At 42.4% G+C, this 13,051-nt stretch overlaps 1 protein-coding gene across 17 annotated transcripts in view; it reads left to right on the forward strand.

Annotated features, from left to right (window-relative positions):
- The window catches only part of DNM1 (dynamin 1), a 278,440-nt gene that overhangs the window by 221,521 nt on the left and 43,868 nt on the right, over positions 1–13,051 (forward strand). For all 17 annotated transcript variants that reach the window (XR_012236097.1, XR_012236096.1, XR_012236099.1 and 14 more), the window contains one exon: positions 6,560–6,671. Coding sequence is in view for 14 of the 17 variants with exons in the window: in XM_073600424.1 (XP_073456525.1) it covers positions 6,560–6,671 (112 nt within the window). In the remaining 3 variants the exon portion in view is untranslated. The remainder of the gene's footprint in view (positions 1–6,559; positions 6,672–13,051) is intronic.

Below are 13,051 nucleotides of genomic sequence, written 5' to 3' on the forward strand. Positions count from 1 at the left end.
AAGTTAGCAAACATAAAAATATCAACATTGCAATACATGAAAAAGGAAAACACATATACAAAGAAATACAACATTTGTTTTGGAGAAGATAATCGTTATTAAATGTTGCACTCAGCAACCTACACCCACAAGGGGTTTGGAGCGATACTGTGAGACGCCCACAAAAGGGCTTCCTTATAGGCCACTTTTTCAAACCCGTTTTTCATTTACATAACTTTTCTTTATTTCTTGTCTTATGGTAATCACTTTAAAATTCTTGAGTCCTTCTTGCCTTTAGTCAGGGTCTCACTCCTATACTTACAGATTTTGGGCTATGGATGTTCTAGGCACAGCATGGGGGGACTTCATGTCCACTATACAAGCAGGTTGTCTAGCAAATCAACAGTCTGAGGATGAAACCAAAACGTTTCTTGATAGGATGTTTAATCTCCTAAAGAAAAAATCTCACCTGTATTGGCACATTCAATATTTTGAGTCGTACATTACAGAAAATGTCTGCCCTTTAGGGCTACGGATCCAAATATTCCCTACCATTAAGGACCCTTCCCCGGACTTTAGGAACTCCTGGGAAAATACCCTAACCAAATGCAGTATAGAACTCATGGAAAAACTCACCACCCAGTATCGCTCCGATATGACGATTCTGGATGGTGAAATTGATAGATTATTAAACCAATTTCCCAATATCAAAGACTCGGCTTCTTTCACAATAAAGTGGAAGGAGATACGAGATAAATTAGAAAATCTCAACAAAGACATTATTACTAAAAAACAAAGAAAACTTTTCCAGGATAAATTGGCATTTTCAGAGGGCTATGCGTACAAGTGGTCTGGAAAACCACTTTCCAGAAAAAACAAGATCACTAACTACCCCACTTTGTCAGGAGCACCAAGTGCCCCTCGGAAAAGATCCCTTACAGGTGATAATCCCATCATTAAACAATCTAAAAAAGGCAAACCACACGGTAAAGCGCTTAAAACACCACAAACACCAAGGCCGGGTGGACAGACCCCTCACGAGGGTTCTCTCCACCCCACCTTACACAATATCATTCCCAAACTTCTACAACCTAATATACAGACACTTCTATCACAACCTGGTTTTTTAGTACAGGCAACTCCAGAACCCACCAGACAAAGGAATCTGGACACGTTTGTGCAAAAGACCCCGGTTCCAAGCACATCTCACAATTAACAACACTTCACGATGGAGAAAACTCCCATTCCCTTAACATAATTAACTTAACATCTTATCAATTGACTCCAGAGGAGGAACAGGTCCTCCATTTGGGTTTGGGCTTTTGCCCATCGGAGTCGATTGATATTTATGAGACAATTAAAGATCTTTATTTATTCGCCAGAAAATTAACCTTCAATTACATGTTTGACCAAGATCGAAGACGTGCCAATCTTGAAAAAGAGTTAGCGGAAAAAACAAAAAATTTCACTATAACTCAGTCCAGAGCACTACGGGACCTCATGTTACTTCTTGACGAAGGAGAGTTTGAGTCGAGTGCCCCTGTTAACACTCTTGACTCCCTCCCCGGTAGTCAAACGGACATCTCCTCTAACCTCCGACACCCCAACCCCAAGCCCAGTCTAAAATTGAAATCTAGAGCTTTTCCTGACCTAATGACTTGCCCATCCATTTGGGCCTTTTTACACGAATGTATTCTGTCCCTCAAAAAAGAGCAATGGCAAACACTACCTCTCAATTTAACCCCGCAACAGCTCCGGGCAGTTACCAAACTCCAAAAAAACACTGACCTCGTCATTAAGCAATCCGACAAGGGTGGTAACCTGGTACTGATGACTCATCACCAATACCAAACCATGTGTCTCAAGATTCTTTCTAACCCCAATTGGTACTTACCCATTGAAAACACTTTCATCCAACAAACCATTGATGAATTTAGGGGACTCATCGGAGGGGCCTTCTTAGAGGGCCTCATCGATGAAGATACCTATAAATTCATCAATGTACAATTCCCGCGAACTCCGACGTTTTATGCGTTACCCAAAACTCACAAGAATCTTGCTGTACCCCCTGGTCGTCCTATTGTTTCAGGCAAAGGTTCATTAACAGAGAATGCGAGCAAACTGGTTGATACCTTTCTATTACCCCATGTATTAAGATTACCATCTTATATCAGGGACACTACTGACCTCTTAAAACACATTGAGGGAGTCCAAGTCCCTCCGGATGCCCTCCTCGTGGCTGTTGATATTGAGGCGTTGTACTCAAGCAACCCCCACGAGCAAGGCGTCCGGATGGCTGGCTCCTTCCTCATGGAACAGGATCACCATACCTGGTCTACCAATATCTTTATTCTGAAACTTTTAGAATTTATTCTGACCAAAAACTACTTTTTGTTTATGGATCAATTATATCTTTAAACCCAAGGCGTTGCAATGGGCACGTCGTGTGCCCCTTCTTACGCCAATTTATTCTTAGGTGGCTGGGAACGGGCGGTTTTTGGTGATGACCTCATGGAACCTTTTTTAAACCATGTGTTGGGTTGGTTCAGATTTATTGATGACCTGTTGGTCATTTGGACAGGCACAGAGCAACATTTAAAAGCCTTTATTGAAAGGTTAAATACCAACCACTTCAACCTTCACTTCACGTTTACATATAATACTCAGAGCATCTCTTTTCTAGATATACAGATCATTAAAAATCCTGCTGGACAATTAACTACAGACCTATACCGCAAACCTACTGCGGGTAACATGCTATTGCATGCTTCCAGCTCACATCCCCGCCCTCTGATTCGCAGTATCCCTTATGCTCAATATTTGAGGCTAAGAAGGAACTGCACAGAGGACGGGGACTTCCATAGACAAGCAAACGCGTTACGCGCGCGACTTTTGGCTAGAGGCTACAATCGTACCACTTTGAGGAAAGCGTTTAACAAGGCCTCAGTTGTAGATCGACAAAGACTACTGTTTGGCCCCCCACGTCCCAAAAAGCCCTATATGACTACTATCATCACTAAATTCTCCACTCACCACCACCAGCTACGCAAAATACTATCTAGCCACTGGCATATTTTGACAGATCACCATATACTGAGAAAATACATCAAACTAACTCCGGATTTGGTCTTTAAAAGGGCCCCCTCTTTGAGGGACAGGCTCACACATAGTCATTACAAAGTCCCCTTATCTGGCCCCAAAGAACCCAGGGGCACTTTCAAGTGTGGCAATTGCCCACACTGCCCCTGGATTCAAGAGGGACATCAATTTCTACTCCCAAACGGCAAGATGTTTTTTCCAAAGCACTCAGCCAATTGTGACACTCGTGGCGTCATCTATCTGATGACATACGCCTGCAGTGCCTTTTATGTAGGAAAGACTATTAGAGAGCTGTGTCAGAGACTAGGTGACCATTTATACGCCTCCACTAACGGCAAGTTCACTACAGTGGGTCGCCATATAGGCATTCACCACCGCTTCAACTTTGACCTTATCAGGTTTACCGTTTTAGAAGTTGTCCCTGAGGACCCTAGAGGGGGCAACTGGGATCGTCAAATATTGAAGCGTGAATCGCTCTGGATTGAGTGACTTAACGCTCTTACTCCACCTGGTATTAATGAGGCACATTCCTACAAGTATTTTCTTGAATAATTCATTTACCCGTCCCTTTCTAAGCCCGCTTTGAAATCGTACTACATTTATAGCACTGTATTTCTTTCCTATTTAAATTTGATCACCTTGACATGTACTTATGTTAACTATGTTCCAGCCTTTCCTCCTTCCCCCCTCTTTCTGTATAATTAGGTTTTTTCCCCTTGACTGCTAGCAAATGGACTCCTTACATACAGTCATTTTATGGTTGTAAATATCCATTTTGTTGTTTTGACTTACCATAAGCACTTTTGTAAAAACATGCTCTGTAATCATTGTCATGTGTATTGTGTTTTTTATACTTTGTATGGGACTGAATGGTGCACATCCCTGGCCATGGGCCAAGTTGCTCCCGTTGCCGGTGATTTGGCACCCTCGTCCGTGATTTATACATGGCTAACATTGCTGTTTAATTTGTATTCATAGCTTGCACTCGCCCCCTCTGTGGAGTGATGTGAGGAGTTAATTCTCCCCCCATAAGGCGGTCTTGCTATCCACCGGCAGTGGGAGGGGCTCCACGGAGCCCAGCTGCTGCTTCTCCTAGTTTGAGGCTGTTGCGTCAATCAGTATGGAGCTGTGCGCCTGCGCGGAGGTTTCTCGCGCCTGCGCAGTAGAGGGGGATAGGACCCGGAAGAGACGGCAGCTGTTGCCTTCAGCGCCGTTTAACTTCCAGGTTGGGGGCATTTAAGGCAGAAGATTCAGCTGTCTGCCAAAGAGGCACACACCCAGTAGTCCATTCACGCCAGCTGCTAAATCGTAAGTACCCATCACGTATCTTATGTGTGGGGAGGGGGGATTCTATGATACTATGTGGTGTTATATTCCCTCTCTCCTCTGCCTGAAAGTAGCTATTCTTTCCATGGCAGAGAGGTGCAGCAAACCTTACACAACTCAAACTTATCTCCTTATTCCCAGGGACCCTGTATGTTTTGGCTGCCTGGTCCCTCTAGTGCATTGTCGTTTTACCCTTCATATACCCTGGGTGTGGATAGCCATCAAATTTGCTAATGGTTTTAACTTCACAGTAACGGTGGGTATATCCTTTGATATTAACCCCCGCTCTTCTAAACATCTTTACTTCTTCTTTTACCATATTGGTCAGGTGATGGACCTCCCTTCCCTTCTTTTCTTCCCCCCTCTTCTTTTTTCCCCTCTTCCCCATCCCTCCCCCTTTTTTCCCCTCCCCCCCCCTTTTCCATCCCTCTTCCCTTCCTCCCCCCCTCCCCTTCCTTCCCCCCCCTCCCCCCCCTGCCCACGCTTTCCCCTCACCCTCTTCCCCTCTCATTCCCCCCCTTTTTTTCTCTTTTTCTCTCTTTCTCTCTTTTTTTTCTTTTCTTCTCCTCCCCTTTCCCTCCCCCTTTTTCTCCCTCCCCCTTTTTTTCCCTCCCCTCCTTCCATCCCCTTGTTCACCACCTTCCACCACAACTTTATGCACCTGGGTGTTTCTTTTAGTTAATAGAACCCCATTTGCTTATTTTTTATACTTTATTTTCTATATTTTTTCATATTAGTACCATCTTAGTGCCCCCCTGACCCACCCCCGGGGGATCGCCCTTTTGTTGGCGTCTCACAGTATCGCTCCAAACCCCTTGTGGGTGTAGGTTGGTGAGTGCAACATTTAATAATGATTATCTTCTCCAAAACAAATGTTGTATTTCTTTGTATATGTGTTTTCCTTTTTCATGTATTGCAATGTTGATATTTTTATGTTTGCTATCTTGTAGAGTATGTACTAAAAAGACGCCTCATGAAGAAGCGGCTTTTAACCGCGAAACTGTAGAGGTCACATCTGCAAGTACCACATAACCTGCCTCTACGTGTCTGTGGAGGCACTATTTATATAATTCGATTGTCAATATTGCTGTAACAATTATTGTATGATTGTGTTATGTTGTTATTGTTCATATTGTGTCCTCTGTAGGACTTTTTATCCCTATTTTGAATAAACTATACAATTTTTAATACTCTTGTCTATACCCCTTTGGTACCGCAATAGTCCTATTAATTCTGAAAGAGATTGGATCCAATTGGAGAGGTCCTTATTGCCTGCTCTTTCAACCCAACATTGCTCTATTCATTCAAAGGATGATGGTACTAATTAATGATTTAATACCCCACTTTTCTAACCTTGTGGCAAACCATTGAATAAGATGTGAGTTAGTTGTCGGAAAGTCCAACCGTGTGTATGCTCCATCGATCATTTGCTGTCGGAATTTCCACCCACAGAGGAAAAGCGCGAATCGTCTCTCACCAAACTTCTACTAACATGAGATAAACACAAGATTAGCAGAAGGAGCCCAAAGGGTGGCACACTGGCTATTGAACTTCCCTTTTATAAACCCGTCGTACGTGTTGTACGTCACCGCATTCTCACGTTCGGAATTTTGGGCCGTTTGTGTGACCATGTGTATGCAAGACAAGTTTGAGCCAACATACTTCGGAAAAAAATCTACGGTTTTGTTGTCGGAAAATCCGATCGTGTGTACTAGCCAATTTTTTTTTGTCTTGGACGAAATAGGGAAGGCTTAAGACCTCTGTCAGTTTTTTTTATTGCTGTTTGTGCTTCTGTTTTGGTGAGTTTCCTTCTTTATTCGTTCTGCTGACCATTAATACAAAACCTGACCTGAAATACAAAAACTTAACAATTTAATAAGAATAAGGGTTGAGGGGAAAATCTTTCAAAGGAAACACTTGTTCTGGTGACAACTGTCTACGAATAAGCATCCCCATACTTTTAAAAAAAATCCCTCTTACTTCCTCTTGCCTTTCCAGGAAATAAAGGTAAATCTCCCCAGTAGGAAACCGGTATCAAGAAAAAAACTGACAAGGGTTTTTTTTACCTTTTCCCCACCCTATCCAATATGTCAATAGATGAGAACCAGTATTACTAATTCCAGAGGATGATCTTTGTGATCTATGCTGTTTCCAGGAATGTTTACAAGGATTACCGTCAGTTGGAGCTGGCCTGCGAGACTCAGGAAGAAGTGGACAGTTGGAAGGCATCTTTCTTACGTGCTGGTGTCTATCCTGAGAGAGCTGTGGTATGTACAAGACTAAATAACGGGGCCACCTGGTTGGTGACATATTTAATTGCATGCTACTTTAGTGGAAGTTCTAAGGACTTTGTCTCAATACAAAACATACACAGCAAAACTTCCCTTTATTGAAGACATTAGCGCCATTCTTTCTTTGACCCAGTCACATGACTACTCTCCTCTGACGTTTCATGGATGGTCACGTGACCACTGTCCTCCTCCAATCTAAAGTTACACTCGGAGGAGGAGGAGCACGGCTGGAAAGAATGGAACTAATGAGGTATTTAGAGGCTTTGTTTTACAATGACACTGACACTTAACTTTAGACTATGCCGGCAGTGCTGTCCCAGGGCCAGGAGAGGCCTGACACCCCCTGTTGGTAAAAAAAAATTATCGGCGTATAACACGCACGCACTGTTTGCCCTCTGTTTTCAGAAAAAGTTTGTGTTATACGGCGATAAATACAGTACTTACCTTTTCCTTTCCTGCTGAACTCGATGCTGTAAAATCATCCCCCTAAGTTTGCTGGGAAACCCATACTTCCAGTAGTGTTACTCTTCTCGGTCCCCTGGAGGTCACAGTGGTTCCTTCCTCTACCCTCCTCCGAATAAAGGATACAGTAAAGATATGAAGGTCAGCAGGAGAAACCACTGAGAGCTGCAGGAACCCTGGAGATTTACACGTCTGCAAAAGCCAGTTTTCCTTTGATCGTTGGGGGTTGTTTTTTAAAGAGGAAAAGATTTGTTGCATATCTTTGTATAGTGACAGGGTCACTTTAATGAATTTCCATCACTGAGGCCTATGGAACTAATAACATCCCTTTTTTCAAAGAAAATATTTTTAATTTACTGTGCCTAACCTGGTCTAGAACATTGTGACATTGTGTGTGTTTACCTCTGCGGTCTATAGGCAGAAGCCTACTGTACCTAACAGTAAATCCAGCCCTGTAAATTAAATTATAGTACTGAATATCAGACAATCCAAGAAGACATGACACAGTGGGGGTTATTTACGAAAGGCAAATCCACTTTGCACTACAAGTGCAAAAGTGCACTTGAAATTGCACTGAAAGTGCACTTGGAAGTAAAGTCGCTGTAGATCCGAGGGGGGACATGCAAGGAAAATAAAAAAAAAACAGCATTTTAGCTTGCACATGATTGGATGATAAAATCAGCAGAGTTTCCCCTCATTTCAGATCTACAGCGACTGCAATTTCAGTGCATTTTCAAGTGCTTTTTGCACTTTTAGTTTGCACTTGTAGTGCAAAGTGGATTTCCCTTTCGTAAATAACCCCCAATATATGTTATTTGTCTGTGTCCCTGAATGGTTTGTTACTGGGACTGGTCCATTTGTTACTGGTCATTTGTTTATGCTCTTATGCTTTTGCCTCAACACTTGCTGCTTATTTATTGACCTCTTGGTGTTATAAGAACCTTATTCTTATCCAAATACCAATTATTTATATTTTTTGTAATTAAGAACCCACACAAATCATTTAATATGCTCACCACCAAAATATACAACTGGAAAATTATGTTTTCACCTTTCCAAATGTTTTTTTTTTTTGCACAAAGCAGTTGAATCTACTGCATACTAAACAATTGATTGCTATTACTGTATTAGACTGACCACTAACAAAAAAAATTACACTGGTTTTTGCTAAAATACTACCGTATATACTCGAATATAAGCCGACCCGAATATAAGCCGAGGCACCTAATTTTACCACAAAAACTGGGAAAACTTATTGACTCGAGTATAAGCCTAGGGGGAGAAATGTGCAGCTACTGTAAGTGGAAAAGAGGGTCAACAATGCCCATTTGCAGCCTCACTGTGCCCATTTGCAGCCATAGGTCCCCCGAACGTCAAACTCGGTAGTTAAGGGTTCCTAGATGCCCCCTAGCTGCAGCCAAACTTTGGGGTCTCTGGACCCAAAGGGTCCCGAAATTACATTGCTGCAGATGGACACAGTTGACCAACTTTGGGGCCCCGTATCTTGGGGCCACTTGGTGCTAGGGACCCCAAATCTGGTGTGCAAACCCAGTGGGGCCCCAAAGTCGGTTCGAAAAATGTCAAGCACTTTTCTGCAGCAGAGAATGACATTTTTTGAACCAACTTTGAGGCCCTGTATCTAGCACCAAGTGGCCCAGAGATACGGGGCCCCAAAGACAGCTTGGAAAATGTCATTCTCTGTGCTTGACTCGAGTATAAGCAGAGGGGGCATTTTCAGCACAAAAAAATGTTCTGAAAAACTCGGCTTATACTCGAGTATATACGGTAATTGGTTTTAAATGGTAAAAAGTTTGAGGTTATGTGAGGTGTCTCTTGACAACAGAGCAAGGAGCCATTCGAGGTGGAGATCAAGAAACTTTTTATGAGAAAGAGCACCTATTAATGAGAAGTAAAGGGTTGCACTATAGCTACATGACTTTTTTTCTGTCATTTAAAAAATACTCTCCAAACTCCTTTCCAACCTATATTCCTCTGATAGAAAATCTAACTTAAAAACTTCCCAAAAAAACAATAAGATCAGAACTACTCCGCTGCGAAACATCATATGTAAACAGCTAAAACTTCCCTCTATGCTGCATAAATTGCAAGTCTATATTTTTAAACAATAATGCCTCACACAATATATGACCAAAGGTTTGTGGACACCTGACCATCACACCAACTATGTGCCCACATGTATGTGGATACCCATTGAAATTACTGAGTTAAGGTGTTTCCAGTTAAGGGTACTGCTAATGCTACAGCATACAAATACATTTTAGACAATTGTACTTTCCACAATTGTGGTAAAGCCAGGTACACACTACAGTACAACCGCTGGGTTGCACGAAGAAAAACGGACATCTCTGGTCAGCGCCGCTGTACTAACCATGCGAGGTTAGTTCAGCGCTCTCCCCTGCTGAGCTGTTGTGCTCTGACAGGACAACGACCCCCCGCCAGAACACTCCGATCAGTGCACCCTGCCATTGGCTGAAAACGTTGTTTGGGAGTCGGTCGGCTGCTGGTTTTCCAGCATGAATGGCCAGTTTCTGTCGGACAGACATATACACGGACCAAATGTCGGTCGTTTTTTTTTTTTTTTTTTTTTTGCACTGGCTATTGTCTCCCCACATTCTGCCCCTCTGTACGGGGATTAACAGTTTAGGGAAGGCCCTTTTTTTGTTGCAGTATGACTATGTCCCTGTGCACAAAGTGAGCTCCATGAAGACGAAGTTAGATGAGTTTGGTGTGGAGAAGGTGGAGTGGCCTGCACAAAGACCTGACCAAAACCCTACTGAACGCCAGTGGATAGATTGGCATGCCAGTTTCTTTGTTTAACATACACCTCAAAATGCTTTTACCTGAACATATTCCCACACATTCTGAACCCATGCAGGAAAGCCTTCCCAGAAGAGTGGAAGCTGTTAAAACCAAAAAGGGGTGGCAACTCCGTATTCATGCTTATGGTTTTGGAATGTCCAAACTCATAAGTGCGATGACCAGGTGTCCATAAAATTTTGTCCATATAGTGTACATAAGCTCCAAAGGGCAGAGATGATAAGCTCCATATAATTATTACGCAAACTAATATAAGTGTGATGGTCTGATGTCCACAAACTTTTGGCAAAATAGTGTATGTAGACATTAAAGGTTAGAAAAAAAAGCAGACCATATCTCTTATGCCATCATACATTAGGTAGTAATGAAATTTGTGTGGGACTATAAGAGAATATATAATAAATGCTGGTCATGATTGCTAATGAGATGATGACTGCGTTTGCTCCCAGATTGCCATCTCATAGTTCCCTTCCTTGAGATGCCATTTTGCGGTGGCTTAATATTTTAAGCCATTGGCCATTTCTCGCCAGTCTTCACACTGTGCTCATTTCCTGTGTCATTTTATAAAAACAAGAGTCAGGGATTCCTCCCTAACCACTAATTTTGGTGTTTTTCTATTTTGTCCCCTTTTTGTGTGTTTTATTTTATTGTGTTGTGGCTCAATCTGGCCTCAAAGGACAAGGATAAAGTAAGTGGTGCAGTCGGCTCCGGAGGAGTCCTGATGCTCCTTCCTGCTTCTTTTTAACAACCTCACTTTCCTTTCTTCTTCTCCCATAAGTGGCCCCGGCTGGATGTTTTAAGGGGGGCTACTGTCTTCCCTCATCATTTTTTTATATCCTCAGTTTAGTCTGTCTCCGAGTCTGGTCAGAACTTTTAATTTGGGGTCTCTCCCCCTTTTCTCTCCTGGTTCTGACTTTCTCCCAAACTCTCTCCATTAACATTCTTTTTATTTTGCATGCCTGACATGAAATAGTGAAGTGAAACAGCACAGATAGGACCTGGGAGATTCATCTTCTCCATTGTCCCTCTTTTGGATTTATATTTCCTTCTACGTTTCATATTTCAGTCTTAAAGTGGACCTGTGCCCAGACAATGGACAGTAAAGCATTTACATATTCTTAACAATCAGCAAAAGATCTTTAAGTCTGGGTTCACATATGCTGCAGCCACGGTTCACAGCATTGGGTCCGGTGTCTCCCTGTTCACCAATTCAGGTGCGAATCAGGTCTGAATTTTTGCCTGAATTTGCACCTGAATTGGAGCCAAAGACGCACAGGGCCCTTATTAAATGTGGACCGTGGCCACCCTGGAGCTGTGCGAACTGGCTCCATTGAGAGCCAGCCACACACTCCTGTCATGCAAATTGGATGCGGGGAAACACTGCCTAAAACAAGCATTCACTGAATTCTGTGGGGTTGATTTACTAAAACTGGAGGGTGCAAAATTTGTTGAAGCTCTGCATAGAATCCAATCAGTTTCAAGTTTTTTTTTTGTCAAAGCTTAATTGAACAAGCTGAAGTTAGAAGCTGATTGGCTACCATGCAGAGCTGCACCAGATTTTGTACTCTCCAGTTTTAGTAAATCAATCCCTATATTGTCACTGTGGTGAAATTCGTCCTCAAATTTACATCAGAGACTGTAAAATTGCAGCTTCTCTCCCCTTGCCAAGCTTTCTACTGTAAACAAACAACAAGTGGTATTCTGTTAGATGCTGACCGAAACATGACTTAAGGCCCTGTTCACACTTGTGCGATGCCAGACATCGCATGTAATTCGCAGCGCACTGCTGTTCACATTACATGCGATGTCTGTGCGATATCAGCCATACAGATAGTATGGCTGATATCGCACCGCATTCGGTCCAAACATGCACAGGACCCTTTTTTCTGTTCGGACCAGAATCGGATCGCATGTGTGTTCACACATATGTGATCCGATTCATGTCCGAACTTTCAGTTCCCAGTGCGATACGCGAGCTGAACTGGGGGTGTCGTTAACAATGTATTGACACTCCCCTGCAGTTCGTATATGGCAGTGTGAACTGCGATGCGGGAGCCCACAGTGAATTTGCAGGGTTCTCGCATCGCACAACTGTGAACCGGGCCTTAGACACATGATTAAGAATTAATTAAGTTTCGTTCTCAACATGTAGGCTGCAACACAGTCCCAACACGAGAACAAGGCAAACAACCTTGTATTTAAAGTATAACTAAAGACTTTTTTTGGAAAAATTTAAGGAGAGTAATAACCCCTTTTAGAGAGACTCCCTTCACTTCCTGTCCCTTAGCCAAAACAGGAAGTGAGGAAATCCTTCCAAAGTGAGGGAATCCCTGGTTGTCACCATGGTTTCAGAGTTTGTTTCCCCATTGGAACATTTCCCTTCTATTCATGTTTTGGTGACAACCCAAAATTTGGGATTTTCGTTTACTTTCACTCTCAGTGATAATGGCAAACAGAACAAATAGAGAGGGTGAATCTCCCTAATGGAGGTACAGACAGTTTTGCCTTTAGTTATACTTTAATACTAATTCACATCAATGCCCTAGCTTTGGTGCGTACTGGAAAAAAAATGGGACACTTTGCATTTTACCAGTAGGCCAGGATAAAAAGAATTTTGGTTTTTGCTGTGAGATTAAAAAAACACACCCAGTGCAGCCCAAAGTGTTAAAAAAAAATCATACAACAGCACATAAAGGCAATGCAGCATTGACAAAAAAAAAACCGTCAGCGCATGTGATTTTAGCATGAATTTTGTAAATGCTGCAGAGTGAACAGACCTCTAGTCCACAGCACCTGTAGCAACAACAGTCAGTGACGAGTTGTTTTAAAACTTTTAATGCTTGTTTAGAATATATAAATACATTTAATACCCCCAGTCTGGGCACAGGTGCAATTTAAGCTATCCTAAAACATACAAGTCTCTGAAAGGTGGTTTGTATTTGATGTGTATATAGTAAGATTTTGATTGGTCCACTAAAACAGTTTTACCGACCACTATTCATTATGAGGACCTCTTACTCAGTTAAAGTGGAAGTCCAACTAAAACTTTTTTGGGA

The sequence above is a fragment of the Aquarana catesbeiana genome, linkage group LG09, assembly GCF_042186555.1.
Source record: "Aquarana catesbeiana isolate 2022-GZ linkage group LG09, ASM4218655v1, whole genome shotgun sequence".
Classification (NCBI taxonomy): domain Eukaryota; kingdom Metazoa; phylum Chordata; class Amphibia; order Anura; family Ranidae; genus Aquarana; species Aquarana catesbeiana.